Source organism: Montipora capricornis, chromosome 11, assembly GCF_036669925.1.
Source record: "Montipora capricornis isolate CH-2021 chromosome 11, ASM3666992v2, whole genome shotgun sequence".
NCBI lineage: Eukaryota > Metazoa > Cnidaria > Anthozoa > Scleractinia > Acroporidae > Montipora > Montipora capricornis.
In genome coordinates this window covers 30406273-30431272 of record NC_090893.1, presented here as the reverse complement: position 1 = coordinate 30431272, position 25000 = coordinate 30406273, and the positions used below count along the sequence as shown (strand labels likewise).

The 25000-nt window shown below is 40.9% G+C and overlaps 2 protein-coding genes across 2 annotated transcripts in view; both read left to right on the top strand.

Moving 5' to 3' along the window:
* LOC138023348 (lactadherin-like) overlaps window positions 1–8197 on the top strand; it is a 9278-nt gene extending 1081 nt beyond the window's left edge. Inside the window, exons 2-8 of the mRNA XM_068870361.1 lie at window positions 1008–1146; window positions 1583–1908; window positions 2718–2859; window positions 4155–4477; window positions 5848–5989; window positions 7333–7658; window positions 8174–8197. Of these exons, the coding sequence (XP_068726462.1) occupies window positions 1008–1146; window positions 1583–1908; window positions 2718–2859; window positions 4155–4477; window positions 5848–5989; window positions 7333–7658; window positions 8174–8197 (1422 nt within the window). The remainder of the gene's footprint in view (window positions 1–1007; window positions 1147–1582; window positions 1909–2717; window positions 2860–4154; window positions 4478–5847; window positions 5990–7332; window positions 7659–8173) is intronic.
* Window positions 8198–9323: 1126 nt separating this feature from the next.
* On the top strand, window positions 9324–24130 carry LOC138023347 (uncharacterized). Its single transcript, XM_068870360.1, has 16 exons — window positions 9324–9354; window positions 10389–10711; window positions 12022–12166; window positions 12361–12689; window positions 13777–13918; window positions 14250–14572; window positions 15108–15249; window positions 15807–16132; window positions 17056–17197; window positions 17719–18023; window positions 18480–18618; window positions 19613–19938; window positions 21161–21302; window positions 22155–22477; window positions 22996–23137; window positions 23784–24130. Exons 1-16 carry the CDS (start codon window positions 9324–9326, stop codon window positions 24128–24130), a joined length of 3627 nt encoding a protein of 1208 aa, XP_068726461.1.
* Window positions 24131–25000: the final 870 nt, after the last annotated feature.

The window sequence follows — 25000 nt, the reverse complement described above, 5'->3', positions numbered from 1 at the left end:
CTCGGTATAGTCGTTCAAGACTGGTAAGTGTTACATCTAATGGTAACTTGGACGTCCGTTGAGGCCATTAGGGAGTTTAGGCAACGACGTTGCCATCGTCTCTTAAAGGGAACCTTCACTCTAACTACAGAATAAGTTTAAACCGAAGGAATTTATGTTTACAAACAAAGAAAAGTGAATTTTAAAATCGCCTATTTTCACTTTCAAATTTCGCGGGCGCCGCCGCAAATTTCCCTTTCGTAAACGGTCGTTGCCATTTAAAACGGTCGTTGCCATTTCTCAGAACGGTCGTTGCCATTTGAAACGGTCGATGCTATTTATAACGGTCGACTACACACTTCACTTCAAAGAAAATTAAAAGAAACAAACTAAGAAAAAAATATTAACAAAAATTAAGGCAAAGAAGGGAAAAAACATTTATAAAAGAAAAACTGGACGAAAAAAAGAGTCCGAAAATTTCAAGACTCGAACTCGGGTTCTTAGCCCTCACCCTAAACAGAACCGTAACCCTAACCCTAACTCATATGACCAGCGAAACACAACTCCCAGTAACCGCAACCTTTTGAGTTCTTAGACCTAATGTGTGTAATTCATAGCTAAAAAATGGCATCGACCGTTTCAAATGGCAACGACCATTCTGAGAAATGGCAACGACCGTTAACGAAAGGGAAATAAGCGGCTCCGCCATCTTGGATAATTGTGACGTGTTACGGTTGTCCTTTTGCAACCGAACACGTCGCAATTATTCAAGATGGCAGCGCCCGCGAAATTTGAAAACAAAAATGTGCGATTCTAAAACTTTTTTCTTTCGGACACAAACGCTTTCTTTGAAAATATTTTAGATGGACTTGACTGTTACAGTTATTTCCTTTCTGTGATTTAAAGTTATTTTTCTGTTGAAGTGGAGGTTCCCTTTAAAGTCCCTATTATCGGCAGTGCAGCTTCTCCTTGAATAACCCAGCCTTGTAGTAAACTCTCATACGATTGCTTTTTGTTCTCCCTCATAGCTTTTCTCCGGAAATAGCGACAGGAACTCTGTTGTTTATCACCGTTTCTTTGCACCGTTCAGTGCTTCTTACGTAAAGATCCATCCCAAAACATGGTACAGTTGGATTTGTATGAGAGTGGAGCTCTATGGTTGCTCAGGTAAGTTTGACTTTTTTCTTCTTTGTTCTTGTTGTATGTAATTGATCTAGTATTGACGCGCTCGAGGACGCAAAAAATAACAGAACAACAACAACAACAAATTGGGAACAAGAACATACGACACGAGGAAACGGAAACACGGAAACGGGCGATCTCATAGTCCTGTGAACAAGACATGTTTGTTTAATTTCGACACAGTATGTTCACAATCGCCATAATTTGATTAATGACAGCCTACCGTTGTAAAGTGAAATCGATAACTTGGATTTTAGGGAATGCTCAATGTGCGAGCTATGTAGTTGGAACGACATTTTCAGTTTGCGCGAATTACCCCTTCTCAATCGAAAAAACTATAAAACCTCTGTGACAGTGCCTCTTTAAACTAAATATAGTTCCATAAGAGTTTTCTTAATTTGAAATATATCTTTACTGCTAGGCGCCCTCTGTAATACCCCACTTGGACTTCAAAGCGGTCGGTTACCCAACAGCAAGATTACGGCATCATCCGAACGGAGCATGTACTATGCCGCCCGGCTCGGGAGATTGGGGCTAAAGAAGCGAGGAAGGTATATGGGCGGTTGGAGCGCGAGATTGAAAAACAAGTTTCAGTGGTTGAAGGTGGACTTTGGTAAAACGTTGAAAATCACCAAATTAATGACTCAAGGTCGCCAGGATTATGCCGAATGGGTCACTTATTTCCATTTGTCGTCTAGTTTCGACGGCATTCACTGGCAGTATTATCGACACATGAACCGCGATAAGGTAAGCAGAAGAACATTATTGAAGAACTGGAACGAGTGAATTCAATGATTATGAAATAAGTAGTCATTTTAAGTAATTTGAAAGGAATCCTATTTTCCATTGTTGCCATAACCAAACTCTTTGAGACGTATTCGCCGACCCTTTTTTTTGCTACAGATTACTGAATTTGATTTTTGTTTAAGAAACAGATTTAAACGAAAGATAGAGGTGACCCTTGCACTTAGTGTTGACAATTTAAGCAATTGTCTCGAGGCTTCCAAAGGCTTCATAGCTCAGTTGGTAGAGCATTCAAACCGTTATCGGAGAGGTCATGGGTTCGAATTCCGTTGGAGTCGCACGCCTGAATTTTTCAGATGTGTATAAGAGACAATTGCTTAAATTTTCCGGTTAATAAGTGCGACAATCACTTCTATATGTCGCCTTTTACCCGCACTTCAAATATACAATTCTTTCATTCAAAGATATTTACTTGTCAATCGAGTTTCCAAGTGAGCAAAGAGTCGAGTTACTCGAGTTAAAACTGGCTCTAGATAAACCACACTTGTTGTTTGTTGAACACCATGTCTTGTATTCCTGTCACGATGCTTTGCTAGTCACGCAAGAGCATGCTTTATGTGTGATGACCCAACACGAAGGCCGTTTCGATCTTTCCGGATGAGTTCGATTAAGACAAGGAGTGCCTCTTCCTTCTTCTTCTTATCACTTAGTAAAAGCATGCAATTCTCTTCACTTAAACAGCTTGCAGGTTAAATGGTAGTCAATCTTGATTGAATGTTGAAAGCAGTTGTTGATTGGTGATTTTTGTTTAGAATTTCCGAGGAAACAACGACCAAAACAGCATCAAAATAAACGCCCTCTCGCCACCAGTTTACGCTCGGTATATCCGTATTCATCCGACGGGATGGTACAGACACATCTCGATGAGAGTGGAATTTTTTGGATGCAAAACCGGTGAGTTAAACGCAGTGTACTTCACAGTGTTTTGGCGTTAATGTACTCAAATATTTTCCCTTCCTATCTCGCTGTTTTTCAAACGAAATGAGCAGAGTAACTTGATTCGAGAAATGATCTGAAACCCCAAGTTGCAGTACATTTGCTAGATAACAATAAGACCAGCAGCCCGCAAGAGCTACGGGTCAATAGCCCATGAAGCCTCATGGGCTATTGACCCGTGGCTCTTGAGGGCGAAGAGTCTAATTTTTTTAGTATCACCCAACTAGTCGGACAGAAAAGGTAATAATAAAGTTAGCAAATGCAAGTTGAAAATATGTTTATTTGGCAATAAAACGAAAGAAAGCATCACGCTTTTCGCTGATCGAGGACTATTACTAATAGTCCTCTAGTAGCGTAGCCAATCAAAATGCAGCATTTGCATTACTCCACTAGTTGGGTGATACTAATTGATTATCACTCCCGGGTCATCTTCCATCTCTACTTTCATTCATTCATTCATTCGTTCATTCATTCATTCTGCTAGTCTTAGCAGTATAGTAGGATAGTTTATCACTCCTACCAAGCTTAATGGCCCAGTCTCCTAAAGCATAGTGGCAGAGAATCCGAACTATTGTAGTAAAAACTTGAGAAGATTGTGTGGCTTAGAATCCTCTGTCGGGCACTCGAATATTTTTCGAGTGTCCCCTGTCCCTCATCGAGGACATCGTCTTTTTAAAAAAATCATTCTGTACGAAAGAAATATAAGTAAAACAAATGGAAAATCTGCAATTTAGGAGATTTTTTTTCTGGTTGTGGAGACAGGTCCACCCCATCCAAGACTACACTGTTTGCGAGCAATACTGCACAAAACTGTTGAGACACTTGTCTTGAACATTAAAAAAAAATAAAAGAAAAAAAAAACTTAATATTACGGCTCTCTCTCCCCTAAAGAATGTTGGGACACGGGGTTGGTCATTTGCGCTTCTTCCCGACCAACATTGTGTTGGAGGAGATGGGGACAAAGGGTATTGTTGGCCTTCTTTAAAGGTTGTGATCCATAAGGAGAAAACATGGGGAAATTCAAACTGTTTTCTCCAGGGTTGTAGAATGCTATGAGAACTTTTTCAGGTGGCGCTGTTCACTTGTTTATTTTATCGAAGCGATTTAATTATTTTCACCTCCACACACTTGCTTACAACGGAAAATTATATCACACCGAAGATTTCTTTAACGCATGCGAATTGCATTCTTCACCTGTACTGTGCAACATTTGCTAGGACAAACACAACCCTAATCATTAATTTTCTCAACAGATCTCTGCGATGTTCCCTTGGGAATGCAAGACGGCCGCATAACGCCTTCGATGCTCACCGCATCTTCAATGATCAACCACTACTACGGCCCATGGAGCGCGAGATTACGCGCGCGGACACACGGTTCCAAGCGAGGAGGATGGGTTGCTAAGTATCGCAACGCCAATCAGTGGCTTCAAATAGATTTGGGGGTCAAGTCACGTGTTAAGCGGATCTGTACTCAGGGTCGTTATGATGCTAATCAGTATGTCACGGCCTACACTGTTTCGTTCAGCGAAAAGGCAGACAAGTTTGTGCCTTACAAAGAAGGACGAAAAACAAGGGTATGTCACCCAAAGCCTCGAGTCTTTCGGTCGGCACGGAGAGTGACGAAACACGGCGGGTTTCCAATTACAGTGAATGTATGAGATTTTGGTAGAATTCAAACATCTTTAACTCTGCTACAAAAAGGCATATTTCAAACATTTAAATTGTTTTAGTCACTTTTTCAATCATTCACTCAATGGAAAATTAGATCATTGCACAATGCACAACGTCTGAAATTGGATATTAGAAATCTCCTCATATCGCTTCAAATTTCGCGGGAATTTGCATATTTTTGTTTACAAGGGTTTATATGAAATTTGCCAACTCATTTACGGTCGTTATGCCTTGATTGTGATCGTTATACTTAACGAAAATAATCTCAATAGCAGTGCTATTGAGAGGTATTCTCGCTATCCACAAAGTCGGAAAAATTCATATACATTCACTTTAACTGAAGCCGTGTTTGCCACCCCCCACCCCCCAAGCAATATGGCGTCAGAAACCGAGAAAAGGTCTATTTCACGAGGGTACATTGCAAAAATAAGTACATGTTTCTCATATAAAGGGCACAATTATTGAGGGAAGCTCGTTCAATGGCGCGACAAATGACAATCAACTTAACACGCTTTCATTCGGTTAAAGTTCGTCAAGGTAAAAGGCCGCCATCATTACGGTTCCAAGGAACGTGGATAGCATTGATGTGGCAAACTTCCAAACAACGGCGTTGATGGTACCGCCGGCTGGTGGTGATAATTCTAGAATTAACCCCACGCAGTTGTGTGGCAAGTTAGGCAAGCGTGCTCTGACAAATCAGACTTTTAGTTTTTGCACATCAAAACCTCCTTTGATGCTCCTTCAGGCGTGTATCAAACTGACGTTTGGTGTGTACAATATATTCATGATCACAGTCATTGCACAGGATAAAATACCAGTAAACGACGTAAGTTCGTTGTTCCGTCAGCACGGGAACCTTAGGTTTGGCAAAAACATGACGGAGTGCGTGGAAATGTTTCTGGGCAACTGTCACGTTGTGGCTTCTCAAAACTCTCTAAAACTATGTTTGATTTAGCCTGCACAACAAAACCGGAAGTTTCTGATTCACAGATAATCTTCTTCGAAACCAACCAGAGGTGTTTTTTTTTTGGCGATCTACCAAAAGGATGTCGTTACAAAACAGCAATTAGGTCTTCTAAGTTATTTGAGGAACCGTGATTGTTTGTTTGGTAGGGGTTCCATAACCTCCCGCAGGGTTGTTGGTACATGAGAAAGTAGTATAAAAATTCCTTAGATTCATATTTAACGGAATTTCCTGTACACTGCCTCTAGGGATGTTCTTTGTTTTATCATTAATTTACTGACCCCGTGAAAAACGTTTGTTTTGTTGCAGTTGTTCCAGGCCAATATCGAGAGATACTATGTAGTGTGTCATCGCTTCTTCAAACCGTTCTTGGCTCGTTACCTGCGAATTAATGTAAGGAGTTGGTATAGCTACATCGCTATGAGAGTGGAGCTCTTTGGATGCAGACTGGGTAAGAAAACATATGAACTCATCGGAGCGTCATTGCGTGATCGTGCCTAAAGTAGAACTGAAACCATTTAAAATGTCTTGCGATGGACTCATCTGTTGTTCTATACCAATAGACTACTTCGACGATACGGCGGCCATCATTTTTGAATTCTGTTGTTGCAATAGCTATTATGGGATGCCCAGGGGGCAAATACATATTAATTTGCTGCTATCTTGAATAATTGTGACATGTTACGGCTATCCTATTATCATAAGAAAGTAGGGCTCTTTGTGTCAGAACAATAGGAAGCTTTTAAACTGTTTATAAACAATTCTTTTGTTAGTCAAGTTTTGCCAACCACAGAACAAAAGAATCCTTTGTTTCGACAGCCAATAGATCTCTGGTTGGCACGTTAATGACAATAGTCAGGAGCCCAGGGGCTCCTGCAATAGTGATGTAACTGTGAGTATCGCTATAGGTCAACCGTAACACGTCAAAATTATCGAAGATGGCTGCGCCCGCGAAAATTTGGTAGTGAAAATAAGCGATTTCAAAATTCAGTTTTCCTGACGAATCACTTTTTAAAAACAAAATTCGAGCAAATTTGTTTGGAAACATAATTTTCTTCGGTGTTAACGTATTCTGTAGTGGAGGTTCCATTTAAGATGTCATCGATTCATCACAACATAAATATGGATTTCCCTCTTCCGGCCGTAAATGTTATGGCTGACAGTTCATGTTGTAGTGAATTGAAACTTGACAGAATTAGCTTAAAGTTTCAGTACAAAATGTGGATCTGGCTCTAATGAGAACTCGATTAAGACACAATTATGAAATGTGTAGCTACATATTGTGATTTAGTAAATGTAAGTATGTACTGATGTTTGCAGTTACTGAAAGGAAAAGACAGCTAAACTATGTGACATTTGTTCGTTTACCGTATACTTAATACCCTCTGCGGCTGTATAGACCTCTTGTTAAAGGCGGCCAAATAAAATATATATATTTTTTACTGCCTATAAACCTTTCTGACCTCGCTACGAGCAAATTTCAAAAGAATATTTGTTTCAAAATGAAGACAGTGGGTCTAATTAACATAAATACAAACGTATGTTGAGGTGGTCGCCATTTACGAAAGTGATCAATAATCCACCATTTTAAATGGAACTGACAAGGAAAAACTTTAGCCTGGCTTTCTCTTCGAAATAAAGGTCTTAATGCTTCGACAGCAATACCTCCATCATTCAAACTTGTGTCAATTTCAAATGTAAGGGCAGTATTTAGCATTATGCAAACACGTTCTCAATTGCGCTTTTCGTATCATTTTCAAAATGGCGTACCTTGGACTTTTGTTGTGCCACCAGGAAAACTTTGCAACCAACCAATGGGATTGCAAAACGGTCGTCTCAGATCCAATCAGATGAAGGCCTCGTCTCAGTGGGACAAATACCACGCAGCATTCCTGGGTCGGCTTCAGGGCATGCGGCGGGGAAAATACATGGGTGCCTGGTGTGCAAGGATTAACAATCGTTACCAGTACATTCAGATTGACTTCGGCAAGCCCGCCAAGATCATCAAGATGGCGATTCAAGGAAGGCAGGACGTCAGCATGTGGGTCACACAATATTACGTCACGCACAGTGTCAACCAGGTCAATTTTGTGGAGTATATGGAGCGAAACACGAGGAAGGTAACATAAATAAAGTTATTGAATGGGTTGATAGGATGCGATGCTTTAGGACAAAACACTAAACGCTGAGATGTCTGGTACGGTGCCGTGGGATACCATACGATGCGTTGCCCCTTTTGCTATTCCTTTTCGGGTGACCGTGTTTTGGTTGGACGATATATACACACTACCACCCATAATGATTTTGTGCGTGACGCCGTTCCTCAGGGAACTTTATGATTGGATGTTATTTGACAACCAGGCATTTTGGAGCCGCCCTATATAGGGGATGGAACTTGTTGAACAATTCCCCGTCCAAATTTGCGCCGATTCCTCCTACCCTTCCTAGTTCCAAAATTACTCGTAATTAGGTGCACCAAGATGTTGAGAAGTGTCACAACAAACAGATATGTCCAGAAATGCAAATGATTAGGTACACGACAATTTTGAAAAGCGCAGAAGCCCATTACCCGGAGCCTTAATCTTCCATATTAACCCTCTGAGTCAACCCTTTTCCTGTATCTTTTTATTTTTAGAAGCACCTCGCAGTGGGGCTTTAGAGGGTGTTTTCACAATAGCCAATCATAAAAGACATATGGTCGGCCATTTATTACGTCATATACGCATGTGACGTTTGTGAACCACTTCACGTATGTTTTCACTCACATACGTGAAATATAGTACTTCTAAAAATAGAAAGATACGGGAAAGAGTTGACTCAAGCGTACAATACAGATGAAAGCTCCCGTTAATAGGCTCCTGATAAGCGTCACGAAGCATCCCCTTTCTCTCCTTCCCAAGTTCACATCACTCACATCTGACAATACAGACTATTAGCGTCATAAAATGCCCCCCCCCCCCCCCGACGTCCAGTAATCACGTGAAAATAAACAGCTGCAGTTGCCCTCACCAAAAAATTAGGCTAACCTTGACCCTCAGCTTATTGTTGGAAATAGGTAGCAATGGCTTAGACCAAAAAACCCCAGCTTTGTTCCAAGGAAAAGAATTGCAAGTTACACGTTTCTGCCTTAAGTTATTGTTGGAAATTGGTACTGAGCAAAGGCTTAGACTTTTAGGGACATATCATGCTGGATGGGCGTGCATATAATTATGTGCATTTCTGGACATAAGTGCATATCCCAGAGATATTATAAATATATTGCTAACCTCGTTTTCTCGGTCCTTATTGTAAATTACGGACCCTTGTTTTCCGCTTAGATTTATGGCCCAAGCACGAATAGGGAGCTTAAGCACGCGCGTTTTGACGCGGACGGCAACCTAAAGAGAAACTTTTGCGTGCCAGGATAGTGGTGTCTCCCAGATTTTTATACTAATCATCTCTAATGAAAACAGAAAAGATACTTAGCAATGTAAATGTGGTTGTGAAACAAGTCAAAAGGGAAAACTGCTCACTTCCGGTTGCCGTCCGCTTCTCAAAAAAAAAAAGAAAAAAAAAAGCGTGCCAAAGCTCCTTAATCTAAGTGGGAAAATGCGGGCTGCAATTTACGGTACGGCCTTCGATCTCGGTTAGTAAGTGGTATGTATTCTTAATATATGTTTGTTTAATTTTCACAGTATTTTATCGGAAACCGAGACAGGAATTCTGTGGTAACCAACGCATTTAATCCCAACATCCGTTGTCGTTACATCAGGGTACATCCGTGGGCATGGTACAGACAGATCGCAATGCGTTTGGAGTACTATGGATGCTTTATTGGTGAGCTTTTCTCATAAAGGGTCAAATTTGGGGAAACCCTGTAGCTTTCCTGACGCGGTCTGTGATAAGAGAACGAAAAACGATGATACAAAAGAAACAATGCACCTATCCCTGATAACAGAAGAAGCTACAGGTCATTGGTACGAATGAAAACAGCAGTCAGGAATAGCTACAGGATTACTCCAAATTTGTGATGGGTGGGGTGGTCAGCTACGGTGTAACGGAATAGACCAATTTCGATAAATTAAAATTCAGTCTTAAACAAAAGACATCATTTCGAGGCTCTGCGAAATAAATATAAGGATTGGTATGAGTTTATTCCCCAGAGCCTCGAGATGATGCCTTTTCCTTTGGACTTGATTTTAATATATCGAAATTGTTCTATTATATAAGGAGCAGGTTCCTGTATAGTCCCACCACCATGGATAAGCTCCTTCTATAATTCCGTTACAGTGAACCACACAACGCTGCATGCATTTAGATTAACTCTTCATCAAAAACGAGCACCAGTCGAACCTTATACACAGAAACCTGTACGACGGGAGCTTCGCCGGTGCTTCCTAATTATTCCGCCACAGTGTCTATCTCCTCAAAAAATCCTTTCCTTTTCGCTTAAGAATTCTTTACACTTGTCTAACACTAATTCTTTGGTTTACTAAACTCTCTCGCTTTCTAAGTCACTGTTTTAGAGGCGCGTAAAAGTGGAAAATTGGTTGTAATTTAATCTACGACCGCGCGAGGAAGACGAATAAGTTTAATACTGAGTTGACGTCATAGACTTCTTTGCATTGGGATAGTTCTTTGAAAACAGCAATGAAAAGTAATTTGTGACGTCACCCCGGTATCGAACCCATTTCACTTTTCCCGTCTCCCAAAGTGAATAAAAAAAGTGAATTTTCAATTAAAAAAAATACGAAAACAACACAATGTATTTGGGACGATTTTGGAGAATAAATGGCTGGAATTTTTGTTTAGGTGTTAAACATGTGTGCCGACCAAATGCCTGTAACTATCTTCCTACTTTTTATTTACAGATCGCTGCGCAATGCCTATGGGTATGGAGGACCGAAGAATCCTGCCGAGTCATCTCCGGGCTTCGTCTTCGTACAACTACAATCACGGACCTGACCGAGCGCGTCTCAACATGATTAACGCTCACAGCCGAACGGGTGGATGGATGGCGAAGTATCGCAACCAAAAGCAGTGGCTACAAATCGACTGCAGGCAGATGAGCATCATCAAAGGTATTGCTACACAGGGAAGGAGAGCAGCACATTATTGGGTATCCAGCTACGATCTCTCTTTCAGTGTTGATGGGCGCAGGTTTAAAGCTTATACAGTTGGTGGACGAGTCAAGGTAAGATATAGTAGTAACCAGTTGTTAAGGGCCTGGCCGGTATATTACGGCACCAGGAGCCTATGAGTAGGAGCGAGCAACTCCCGCATTAAGCCTATGTCACGGCATTTTTACAGACCGATCTATGTTTAGACTACCTTTTCAGAAGAAAACAGAGGCAGTTCCGGTTCGGAGACACTGTGACGTCAACTTAGTTTCTTGTGATTGGTCATTGGGCTCCTGCGGAAGTCTCATTAGCGAGAAATTCAATCTAAAAAAAAAAGGTTTGTGAAAACGCCGTGACAAGAATATAGCGCTGTTGTTCGCTCCTAGTCATGGGTTCCTGATCAGAATATTTTTAAATAGGGAGCTGAAGAAAGGGCGACGTCGACAGGAACAACCCGCACGTACGTTTTACATTTTCCTCGCCGTTGTCGTGCTGACAACGACGTGAATTGACCAATGATTGGAGATTATGTGGCTCACGCGATCACCTGATGATAAAGTTTCAATATTCTCCGTCTCCGAACCGCGACAACACTCGTGCTAATTCTGTTCCAAGACCTTTTGCACATATAGCTCACATATCATCCATGCAGAACGACTTGAAGTCATTAAAGTAACGCGAATTTGTTTTACATAACGTTCTTGTATCCGTCATCGTTATCTTTGTTCAAGCTCTCTGATAATTGTCTTATGACTTTTGATAGCGGAACGTTGTGGATTGCATGGCATCGCTGGAAGTTTAGTTTGCTTGAAATATTCGTAATTTTGGGTTGTACGAAGCTGTTAGCGTTGAACGGACATAAAGCAGGGTAGTTAAAGATGCGGATAAAGACGTTTGGATAGATCGGGTACAAAGAGGATCTAACAAGCCACAATTGAAAAGAAATCTCTCTGTAAAACTAGCTAGTTGGATGAGCACAAAAAGGTCATTAAACCCAAGTCAGTTTCAATTTCTGTGAAAAATGAATATATCACTTTCCAATCGCCTTGATTGTAGAATTTCAGCTCTCCTGAAACGTCAGCTATTTTTTTAGATGCCGATGCTGAGAAGCAAAATTTTAAAAATGCGAAATCCTGTGTTATTTGTTATAGTTGTACGTGCAAATATGTGTCGCTTTGAAACAGACAAACAAGAACAAGAAAGCAAACAATCGTAATTTTTAGGAAACAAAGCTAATAAGCCATGGCAATAAATAAATAAATAAATAAATAAATAAATAAATGAAACTTGAAACTTGCGCAAATTTAAAAAAACAAATCCCCAATGAAGGCAAACTAAAGTTGTTGCTGCAATGTTATGCTCAAGTTCGTTATTGTTTCTTCAGAGATTCCGTGGAAACTATGACATATACCACACTGTTGCGCAGAGGATATCACCCTACATCAGGGCGCGATATCTTAGGATACACCCAAGATCCTGGAGATCCTACATTGCTATTCGAGTGGAGCTGTATGGGTGCCGATATAGAGGTATACTCGATTGTCACTTTTCCATTTACGTGAGCTCTTATTTGATGTTTACGTCAACATTCTAAGCAGACAGTATATTTCAATGCCCCCCTAAACAACACATTTTCCGCAGTCTAAAATACTTAGCGCCTGCGCAAGAACAGAGGAAATTATAACCACAGTGTGCCCAACCTAAAAATCCGCATTTGTTTTAGAGAGAATGTGTGACATGGCTTTGGGAATGCAGAGTAAGCGCATTAACAATGCCGCCATCAAAGCTTCATCCCAGTGGGACACTGCGCATGCCGCCTTCTTGGCCAGACTTATGAACCGGCGTACTAAGAAGTTTATGGGGGCCTGGGTTGCTCGCCACAACAATTACAACCAATTTATTCAGGTTGACCTTGGAAAGCCAATGAAGGTTACTGGCGTGGCTACACAGGGCAGAGAAGAAGCCAACCAATGGGTCAGAGCATATTATGTCCTGTACAGTTCTGATGGACTCGCCTTTGCTAAAGTTAAGGAATGGTGGGATACTGTTAAGGTTAGTATTGCCTTTTTTCCCCTGTATACGATTGGTACGGTCGACTGTGCTGTTCTCTTAAATTAATAAGATTATTTCCGAATACCCGAGTGCTAAAAGACTGTGTATCAAGAACTAAAAGAAGCATTGGCATCTGTAAATTTTAAATTCAGAATTAAACTGCGAGTTCAACGTTTCTGTAAAAAGTGCAAAGTTGACTATTAACTTAGACTGGAAGCAATGGCGCATTGTCTCTGAAACACCGTCTTTTCGTTAGAGCACTTAAGATTTAAATCATATCAAGTCAATCACATTACAGGGTTCGTGATCGTTATGCGCCTGAGTAACTTTCATTATACTACTACCTGCTAAAGTTTTGCAGTTTGATTGGTTAAAAGCTAAGATATCCGTAAATTACAGGCCAGCCATGCTATTAACGCCTATCAAAAGCAGTAGACATTTGAAGAAAATTTCTACGAACTTTGAAAACGTGTTGTACATTTTGAACTAATCAAGTGACTGTATGCATGATAAGTAATCGGTTGGCGTTTGACGATTTTCTCACTTGGTCACAGAAACAAATAATGCCCCGCTTTAATTTGTACATGATATTATTCGTAAATGGCACTCGTGGTATTTCGTCCCTAATTTCACTGGCCTGATGGCTCATGAAATTTTCTATATCGACTACGAAATGTCGCGCGAAGTATCTATGCGCAATATCACTATATATCAGGCCTCGGTTGTTCAAAAGGTGGATAGCGCTATCCACCGGATAAATCACTACCCAGCAGATAAACACTAGCAAAACTAATTGAGTTATCCAGTGGATAGTGTTATCCACCCTTGGAACAACTGGGGGCCAGGTTATTACCTCTTCAAATTCCATTAAGTTGAAAGCCCATTCTGCTGCGATGGCAAGTAATCGCATCTTTAGGGCGAGGGGGAGTGGGGTGGGGGGTGAGCAGTAAACAGTTAATTCCATAATTTTCATGATGTTTGATCAGGGGTACTATAAAGTCAGCTCCCGCCTTGCTTTCAATAACGCGAACCGAGAAGAAGAAGTTCCAACAGTGTTACCTTTTGTAATACCCTTTTATTTTTCAAGACTTTCGCGGCCAACGTGGACCGATACTCAGTCAAGACCAATGCCTTGCCATATCCGATATACGGACGCTATGTTCGTTTGCAAATCAGAAATTGGTACTCTCGCATAGCTATGAGGATGGAACTCTATGGATGCGCTTGGAGTAAGTGTAATTATTGTAAAACCTAGCGGCATCGCGGTTTGATCTTAATTCGTTTACTTATTTTCAAGTTCAATTCAACTTGTTCTTCGAGTCCTCTGGAGGAACAGTAATATTCACAGTTTTTTTTATGTAAAGAAATCTTGTGCTAAACAAAACAGCAATCCTCTCTTTATGATCATAGGTACCAAGAATGGCATGTTGTATGGCATTATCCGATTTTATTTCTTAATTTTATGGTTAAGACTTGTATTCTAGTTGCATGCTGTATATCATTTTAACTTTTATCCTGAATTTACGGAACCCCACTAGCATGTGTCTATTTTTCCCACAGGTGCTTGCGACGTTCCACTTGGTATCGAAGACGGTCGTTTCCCTGATCAACTCATCACGGCGTCTTCGTTCCAGAACTACTACTGTGCACCGAGAAATGCACGACTGCGTCAACGACGCGTTGGGCGGTACGGAGGGGCTTGGTGCGCTAGGACCAGTGTCAAAGGCACGTGGCTTCAGTTCGATTTTGGAGGACGCACTCGCATCGGAAAAATTTGCACGCAGGGCCGTCAGAATTCCGACCAGTGGGTTACCACGTATTACGTCACGTACAGCAAAGATGGTCAGACCTTTTATCCCTACAGAGAGGGCCGTACTACAAAGGTGCTTTTAAAAGCTGCTTTCTTCGTGGGGGAAAGTGAAATTTGATCATGCTTTTGTCATGATTTATTTAGTTTTCATGTAAATCATGGCCTTCACTTGGACCTGGGGCGAGGATTTTTTAATTGGTTAAGGATTCTCCTTGTTGCGGGATAGGATAGGGAAAAAAATAAACCAACCAACATGGCAGCAAGCGAGCGCTCATCCGCAACAATGGGCCATTTACGTCAGGGTAGAGTTATCATCCTTTATGGACTCACCCCGGAGATGAGACTGGTCCTATTCCTTTCAAAGCCTCGGTTCCTCTTATAATAACTTTTTCTTACCTTCTTCCCTCTCCTATCACCTTTTTCTCTTGTTCCCGAAATTTGTCTCTAATTTGTTGAACGGTAAAATGGCTCGTGTTCTCTTGTTCCCTAAGATATTTTGTTTTTTTTCCCTGTTCCCTGTTTCCCAGTTCAAATTCCCTTGTTTCTCAAAACCCCTGGGAGGGTCTCAGAACCGTGCCCACTATTGATCTTTTTTTGCTTCTCTTTAGATATTTGCCGGTAATTACGACCGTTATATGGTTGTATGCAATCGATTTGTGAGGCCAATATCAGGGCGTTATTTCAGGATCTATCCTGTAACTTGGCGAAGCTGGATGTCAATGAGGGTTGAATTTTACGGTTGCATAACTGGTATGTACAACTTCAGAAGTGGACGTGTTACGTTAAATTTCCAAATTCTGGAAAACAACAACATGAAATAACCAAATTTGCATAAGAGAGTTATGTATCTTTACTTTAAAATGGGTTAAAGTGCTTAAGTGAAGGATCTAATACCAACTTGAAGCCTGGCTGAATGTCCGTTTTCGTCGTTTCATTCGCTTTCCGGTCCGCCTTCAAGCTATTCCAGCCAGGTCGACCACATGCTCGCAAAGGTAGACCATAAGCCCGTGAATTCCATCCCTACTCTTCTACGCAGTTTCTTAGTTCTCTGAATTTTAGATTTTTGACAGAGAATTATAAACGCGACCACTTTGACAAAATCCCCGCTATCGTTAGTCTGCTGTTGTAAACACTCAGGGTCTTAAAATAACCGAGGAGAAAGAGCTTCCTATTGTAATAACATCCGCAAATGGTAAGACTTCCATGTCTCCTCGGATAAGGGCTATAAACCGTAGACCACGTCTCACAACCTTTTCTGTTAACAACGCGGGACGTTGAAGAATAATAGCGGTATTTTTCTCTTTCAGGTCCTAGATGTGACAAGCCGTTGGGAATGCAAAATGGCCGCATACGTAACACACAGCTTTCAGCCTCCTCGAGCCATGATGCTGGTGTTGCTCCGCACTATGGCAGATTGCACTTCCGTCGCACAGGTGCCCGTTTGGGAGCATGGTGCGCGCGACACAATACACGATATCAGTGGTATCAGGTGGACTTTGGTCATTGCATGCGCATCATAAAGATTGCCACGATGGGTCGACAAGATTATGCTCAATGGATCACTCAGTATTTCATCCTGTACAGCGTTGATGGCAATAGCTTCGCTGAGTACAAGGAGAACAGTAACAGGAAGGTGGGAAAATTAAACCGCTTTAATATCCCGTAGATGTTTCTCCTTTTATTTCAAAACCGGTTTTACCACAATACAGTCGACCAAGTCGTCTTTAAAAATCATAATTTCAGAACAAGAGAACAGAAAACTAAGTTATTATTTCCCTAGCTCATGACCTTTGGACTTCGAATCCTGGTGTGGATTAGGAGGTTGACGCGCTGCGTACTGCAGCGACAAGGCACCTTTATCGGTTCTTAAGCTTCTTCCGATGTGAATTCACTTTAAGCGATTTTTCTTTGGCAACTGAATAGCTTTCATCTCTTTCATACTTGTAATTCGGGGAGAAGTAAGGAGAATGTGTTCAAGCCAGTTTGTCAATGACCTTCCTTCATGAACAAGTTATTAAACACTCTTGCATATCCCATTCATCATATCATACCATTCCCAAGCCAAACGTTGAACTCCGAGCATTTATTCACCAAATTATGCTTGAATACAAACTCCAGTCTAGTACATCTGGAGGTAGGTGCTCCTAAGCATTTACTCAATAGGTCTAAAGAGTACTGTTCCCTTTCACGGGAACACCGGAGCCCAACAAATTGACCTGCTCCCAACTGTTCGGCTTCAGAGCTCAGTTGGTAGAGCATTGCACCGGCATCGCAGAGGTCACGGTCCCAATCCCGTGGGAGCCACCTGAATTTTTCAGGTGTCTATAAGAGACAATTGCTTAAGTAGGCCAGTTTCGTATTCTAACGGTTGGACTGGATCTAGCATGAAATGGAGGCAAATGCGGGCAAATTAATTTGCATTTGAAAAGATTTGCCCGCATTAGCCTCCATTCCAGTCCAGGCTTGAGAATTGGAAAATGTTCTATTCTCCATGCTGGTATGTGCGGCAATCTATTTCTTCTCTTTTTCTTCAAATATATATATTTCTTTCAACAGTACTTTACTGGAAATAGAGACCAGAACACAGTTGTACAGCATCGACTCTTTCCGCCAATCATTGCTCAGTTCATCCGTGTGCGTCCTTGGGCATGGTACAGACATATTTGTATGCGGATGGAGTTCTACGGATGTCAAGAAGGTAACGATTTGATTAGGTTAATTAGGAAGCGACAATGGTGACGCTATTTCGCTCTTGAAAAAGGTCAACACCAAGTCTTTCGCTGTAAATGACACGTCCAGAAATACTAGGAATTACGTGCTCGCGTGTCTGTCAAGTTTAAGCATTTTGCTACCTATTTCCAAAGATAAGGAAAAAGGAAAGGAACTTTATTTAAGTGTCTAGTCGTTCTAGCGCTGGAGCACTAATTGGAGACACTGCATATTTAGATAATTAGGTAATAACCAAATCGATGTGCGCGCTCTGATTGGTCAATCAGCTATGGTTTATTGCGCCAGTAAACTCATGGAAAAATCGCGCGCCTTCTGAATTATTATATAAAAGCAATAGACCACAGGTTTCTATGGTTTATAGGCATGATAAACCACTTGGAATGTTGGTAGAACACATCCCGCGTGGTTTATCAGCCTATAAACCATAGAAACTTGTGGTCTATTGCTTAATTAAAATTAATATTCCCATTTCTCATCTGGTTTAAACAGACAAGTGCCGTGTACCGCTTGGTTTAGAGGACAAGAGGATTACAAACGGGCAACTAAGTGCCTCCACCTATTACAGCGCTTCCTTGTCACCCTGGCACGGTAGACTCAACCATCGCTGGTCCTGGAGCGTGCGCACACGTAACAACAAACAATGGCTTCAAGTAAACTTCCAGGAAATTAGGCGCATCAGCGGAATCTGTACACAGGGCAGGCAAGATTCGGATCAGTGGGTGAAGAGCTACACTTTGACCTATGGATTGAATGGAATGGACTTTGTCCCGTTCAAGGAAAACGGGAGAGTCAAGGTATGGAATTGGATTTGAACAATTTGAAAAACCGAAGCTTCGGTTCACACCAGAAAGCTAGATATCTCTGAAGTGGTTTAGTCTAGCATGGTTCAGATTTGTTGCATTCACACCTAGACAAATTACTTTGTTTCATGTTTTTGTAAGTATTTTTGGCCTTGACCCTGCACAAAACACACCTTTTTTCGAGAAGATAACCAATCAAATCTTTCGATTAAATTATGCGCAACTAATTTGCGAACCCGTGCGAAGCGAAAACAAAAGATTGTGCAGGGTCACGGTCAATTCAACATCGATTACAACAACATTGTTCTCACTTTTGAAAGTTCTAAGGTTTCATAACCAATCCCTCGACTAACTATGGGGAAAACCATTAGCATTTGGACCATCGGAACCGTTCGTTTTCTTACGCATTGTTTCATATATCAATGAATTGATTTCATCTTCTTGTCGTAGTTGTTCACAGCCAATACGGACCGTCACTCGGTTGTGTGCCATCGTTTTAAGAAGCGCATTGCAGCCGTATATGTAAGAGTTCACCCCAAGTCTTGGTACAGTTGGATATCAATGAGAATTGGATTCAAAGGATGCACAGGTAAAAGCTCTGTTAATTTTTTTTTGCTCAATGTAACACACCTTGCATGTTGCGAGACAAGTGACAGAAACCGTTGCAGAAAGCAGCAACTCATTTCGTAACGTTACAGCGTATTTTTCAAACTGCACATGCGTAGAGTAAATCAGCGACTTTCATATAACCCGCAATGCATTTTGTTTTCCCCACAAATTTTGCCTAAACTATTGTTTTCAAATGCACTTGAGAATAGTTGACATTAATGCAAAATTTCCGGGGAAAACAAAATTCATTGCGGGTTATGTGAAAGCAGCTAATATCCATTTGTCCTGCAACCTGTGTCGTAACGGTTTAAGGCATCAGCCAATTAAACTATTTCAGTGATCTCATGCGGTGATCGAAACTAGACAAGTTGCAAGTAACATTGCCTGATGTAACATTGGTAAAGCAAGTGGTATCGCAATGCGCAAAAATACGCAATTTTTACGATAGCTTAATTTCATTACACCTACCAGAATTCATTTTTTTTTCCTTTTCTTAATTAATGTTTTTTATTTCCAGCGGGGTAAAAATAACAATAGCTCTAATTAGCATGAGACAAGCAAATCCTGTAGGATTCCGGTACTTGTAGTCAAATGGGGCGTTATCATGTAAATGTCCTATAGGACATTTTCAACCAACCGCTCGGGACAACAATAACAATAGAGAAATGTACGACTTCTGGTGGACGAACAAAAGAAGCTAATGAGAGATCTTTTGTTTTCGTCCACCAGCATGTCAGCGATGACGTCACGTGAAAACCTCCTATTGCAAGACAAGTTGCATAAAAAATTGGCGAGTGTAAGACGAGATTCTTTCGTTCATTACCAAGAGTAACGACCACTTGCCAGTGCGCGTTATCATTGTAATGTTCATCTTAGAGGCAATTAAATGGTTAATGCGCCTTTATCAGAAGGGAATTTCAAGCCGGTGCATTAGCTGGTAAAGTAATTCTTTCACTGCATTTTACCTCTTTCAGCGGCACTTTGTAACGCCGCCTTGGGGATGCGCAGTGGAGCCATCAAGAATACGCAAATCACAGTGTCGTCAACCCTCAACAAATATTTCGCAGCCAACCTTGGGAGACTGGGTCAAATAAAGCGCGGCCAGTACAAAGGAGCCTGGTGCGCGAGGCACAATAATCACAATCAGTGGTTCAAAGTGGAATTTAGTCAGATCATGAAAATCACGAAAATTGATACACAAGGAAGACAAGATGCTGGTCACTGGGTGACGAAATACCAGTTCAGTTCGAGTTTGGATGGAATCCATTGGAGCTTGTTCAGATATATGAGTAACGACGTGGTAAGTAGAGCCACTTTTTATCATAACATACCAACTATAGAATCCAGGGCCATACGCTAACAATCTATGCAAATTAGATTGAAGCTTTTGTCAAACGAGCCTTTTTTATTCGATAATGTGAAACTAAATGGCCTTGTATTCTATAATTTAGCTGGTCCTTCTTTTGGATGGATGTGTTTTAACAATCACTAGCTTCCATCAGAACATTCGTTTGTTCTTCTTTCTAATCACATGTCTAATCCGCTTGAATGTCTCTTGGCTCAACGCTTAACGGGCAATATTTTGAAGGATTTTAATTCCATCACTTAGCTAAGTGTTCACTCGGAGAGGTATGTTTGAATTAACTTTCCACCATTTTTCTCTTTTAAATACGCAGACAGCTCGCCTCGTCATAGCTGTAGCAAATCAGGCTGTGCACGCCCCGCACGTGCATTTTCCATTTCGGTACATTTCCTTGCTATTCGTCTTCACAACGACGTTAAATGATCAAGTGGTCAAGTGGAGGACGTGACCCCCCGACGATGACTTTCAATTTTCTCTTCTTGACCTTAAACCATCCGTTTATACCAATTGGATTTCTGAAATGTTGATATACATTTTCTTTAAAGTAAATGTACTGTTTTTTTCCGATGGTGACGTTCACCGTGTTGTTGACTCTGTCTACCTTGATGACGGTTAAAGTAGCGGGTCACACTGCCTGACGTTAATCAAATAACCAACGTCCATGTAATTATTTCCTGAATAAGAGACATTTTGCTTAAATATCCAGTTGAGTGCCAGAATCACTTCTCAATTTCCTATTAATCCGCACTTCAAGTATACATTTCTTTCATTCACGGGAACACACGAGCCCAACAAATTGACCTGCTTCCAACCGAGTGGTTTCGTAGCTCAGTTAGTAGAGCATTGCATCGGCATCGCAGAGGTCATGGGTTCGAATCTCGTTGGAGCTACCAGGCTCCAGTTTCTCAAACTGGGACCAGAAATTTTCAGTTGTTTGTGTTTGCTTCGAGGGTTGATAATAAATACTAAATCAATTCACAAAAGTCATCGAAAGGCGCGATTTCCATATGTAACCATAGCAACAGTGATCTTTTCACGTGTGAAAATACATGTTATCTTCACGTGTGAAGATACCATGTTTTCGCGAGAAGGCTCACTTGGTATTTCACTGGTGTTTATATAATACTTTTTAAAAAATTCATTTTTGTTTGTTTTTAAGTACTTCGTAGCCAACCGGGACCAGAACAGCATAGTATCCAACGTCCTTAACCCACCAGTCATTGCAAAGTTTATCCGTATTATCCCACGAGGCTGGCGTAGCCATATCTGCATGAGAGTGGAGTTCTATGGATGCAAGGCTGGTAAGTTATTGAAGAATCTGTTGTAACTGAAGTAATACCTTAAGAATTTCAGTTTAATAGAACAAACGACTAATGGAGTGATACGTTTGGTTGCCACTTAATCTCTTGGGCACAACCAATGAAATTTCATTGATAATAAGCCTTTATGTAAGTACAACGTTATTACCCAAGGCAAGCAAAGTTGAGTGCATTAACAGACCCATCGACAGTGCAGTTTCCACTGCGCCAGGGTCAAAGCTGTTAACATCTTCATATAATATGGAACGTGAGCGTAAAGATCTCATTGTGATTTGAACTTATTGGGATGGGTCCGACAATAGTAAATATCCGAGTTGCTGTTTGCCTCGGTTTCAAAGCGAATCCTGGTGCACAACCATTCAAATGGAAATGAGTGGTGGTTTTTCATGCAAATCAAACTCATTATTATTTGAATGGTTTAGCACCAAGACTCGTTTTGAACCAGAAGCAAACAGCAACTCGGAAATGGCCTAGGAGGGGGTTTAGGGGTTTGGTTCACTCCCATAGAATTAAGAGTGGTTTCAAAAGTTAAAGAAGTCTGAATTTTTGGAAATTAAGGTCTGTTTTTTTGCATGTTTCACTAGAAAGATAAATCTTTGAGTTTGCAACTGAAAATGGCATCCTCAGGCTGACATTTTCTCCATACCCAAGTGAAACCGTTATTTTAGCACATTCCATGACTGTTGTTGAATTCCCTATATTTCACTCCGCCAACATGGTCGATGTGACGTCATGTGGAAAGCTGTAATAATTAAGAGAATTATGCAGTTGATGGCAAAAGGCAAGAAGCTTTGCTCTTTTCTCTAATTTTTCCTGTCGCATTTTTCATTACAGCCAAATGCGACGTCCCTCTCGGAATCCAAGATGGCCGCATCACGCAATCTATGTTCACTGCCTCCTCAATGACCAACCGTTATTACGGACCTTGGTCCTCTCGGCTGCAGGCAAGAAACAGCGGTGCATTCCGTGGCGGCTGGGTAGCCAGGGTGAGCAACAATCGACAGTGGCTACAAGTTGATCTGGGTGCAAAGTGTGTTGTCAAGAGAATCGCTACACAAGCTCGTTACGATGGGAACCATTGGGTCACAAAGTATACCGTATCCTACAGCAGCAATGGAGTCCGCTTTTATCCTTACCAAGAAAACAAGAAGACAAGGGTAGGTCCAGATTCAAACGATTGTCTTAGTTGCCTTATGATAGCTTGTCCTCAACGTATTTAATCGCCGCAATTGTCAAATTATTGTTGTGATATCTTGGAAAACAACCAAATTGAATGTTGAAGATTATAAAAAAGTGAATATCTGTTCTGAGGGAGTCGCGCAAAGTACAGAACAGCTGTTGTCAGCAATCCCGTACCATTTGAGATTTGGCTTTTGAGGTTGGGATAGCCAGTGCCTTTCCATGTAAGTTGGCAGAAACCACCGCTTTCATTTCCTTGAATTTCAAGGTTAGAGTATGAAAGCATCATGTGTGTTTTCCTTTTGCAAGACGAAGTTTCAGTCTATAAAAACAAAAAAAAGAAAAAAGGAAAAAGTTGAGCTCTTGCATGATCAATGATTCTAGTTTAGAAGAGGTCATATTATAGTACAGTAATGTCATTGATAATCTGTTCATCTCAACCGGCCGTGATCGCCTTTTCTGAGGTCTCATTGCTGTGTTTGTCCAATCTAAACAGCTCTTCCTTGGTAACCAAGAGAGATACTATGTCGTCACAAACCGTTTCTTGAGGCCGTTCACAGCGCGTTATGTCCGCGTGAACGTGAAGAGCTGGTATGGATACGTTGCTATGCGTATGGAGCTATACGGATGTGTACTTGGTAAGCCTAAGAGCTGCTTATAACTAGCGACAAAATCATAAGCACAAACGACTTACGCCAAACGTACCTGAGTCATCATGAGTAGTACCTTTCGTCAGAACAAAAGACATTAGTTAACGATTAGTTGATTAGTTAATGGCGAGTTTAAGCATGGTGTTGATATACAGGTTTTGCGTGGGTCATGGAAATCCTGGAAAGTCACTGATTTCCAATTTGTAAAATCCAGTCCTGGAAATCCCGGAAAATAAGGACAAGTCTTTTAAAATTCTAGAAACTTAGATTTTTGCTGAAACAAAATATAATTGTTGCCTCAAATTTTAGCAAGAGGCGTTGCAACTTGTCTGTTTTTACGCTTTTTCGAGAGCACTACATTTCGTATTCTGGACGAATACATTTCTGGGTTTGCTTGGTCATTGATTTTGTCTTATATGGTTCTGTATAGTCGTGGAAAAGTCATGGAATTTAGGACATAAAAGTCATGAAATGTAGATAAGTTGAACAATGAACAAATGTCCAGGAGTGGAGGTAAATAGCACTTTGCTAATCACTTCTGTGTGAACCACACAAAATGTGTGAAAATGACTTTTCACTTGTGTGGAGGATGAAGTTAATAGTGTGTACTGATGGAGTATTTTATTGAATATAGGTCGCCGTTGTAACCAACCAATGGGTCTTCAAAATGGTCGGCTCAAAAATCACATGATAACAGCCTCGTCCCAATTCGACAACTATCACGGAGCTTACATGGCGCGGCTCAATTGGAGACGCCGGGGACGGTACATGGGCGGATGGACGGCGTTCTACAATAACCGTTACCAGTATCTACAGCTGAATTTCGGCGGACCGGCGAAAATCATCCGTTTTGCCACCCAAGGAAGGGAAGACCAAGATCAGTGGGTCTCTCAGTATTATATAATGCCGAGCATGGATGGAATTCGCTTTGTTGAATACAAAGAGCGAAATAACAGACGGGTAAGAATTAAAACGGAATAAGAAATTGAAAGTTATAAGGTCTTGACGTTTCATGCAGAGCTCACGTCTTACTAGCGTTCATCATGGGAAGCAGGGTTTGCGCAGTGGTGAGAGCACTCGCCTCCACCAATGTTGACCGGGTTCAATTCCCGAACTCAAAGTCGTTTATAGGTTTAGTTTGTTGGCTCTCCACTCTGGTCCGAGGGATATCCTCCGGGTATTCCGGTTTTTACCTCTCTCCTACTACTACTACTATTACTACTACTACTACTACTACTACTTCTACTACTACTACTACTACTACTACTACTACTACTACTACTACTACTACTACTACTACTACTACTACTACTACTACTACTACTACTACTACTACTACTACTACTACTATTACTACTACTACTACTACTACTATTAGTACTACTACTAATCTATTTAATAATAATAATAATGATAATAATAATAATAATAATAATAATGATAATGATAATGATAATGATAATATTAATTATTATTATTATTATTATTATTATTGTTAAGAACATACAACTTTTTTTCCGATTTTTATGAAAGTCTCCTCGTATACTAGGCAGCCCTGCATAAAGTGAAATTGATGTTTTTTAAAAAACGGATACCTATTTCCCGGATCCTTATTGAAAGTCGCTGGGTGATGTTAACAGTCTTTAGATGATATTGTAACTCTCATGCCTCTGTTCTTTTCTCCTCAAATTGCGGTTATCCTCTTCTCGGCCTAAAGAGCAGAATTTTATTTTATGTTTAGTGTCCTTTATCTTTGCTAAATGATTTCACGCTCTCAAAAAAATTAAAGTTTTTTTTTTCCCCTTGGTGACGCCATTCCTTGTATATGGAAGATTCTCGTTGAGTGTCTAA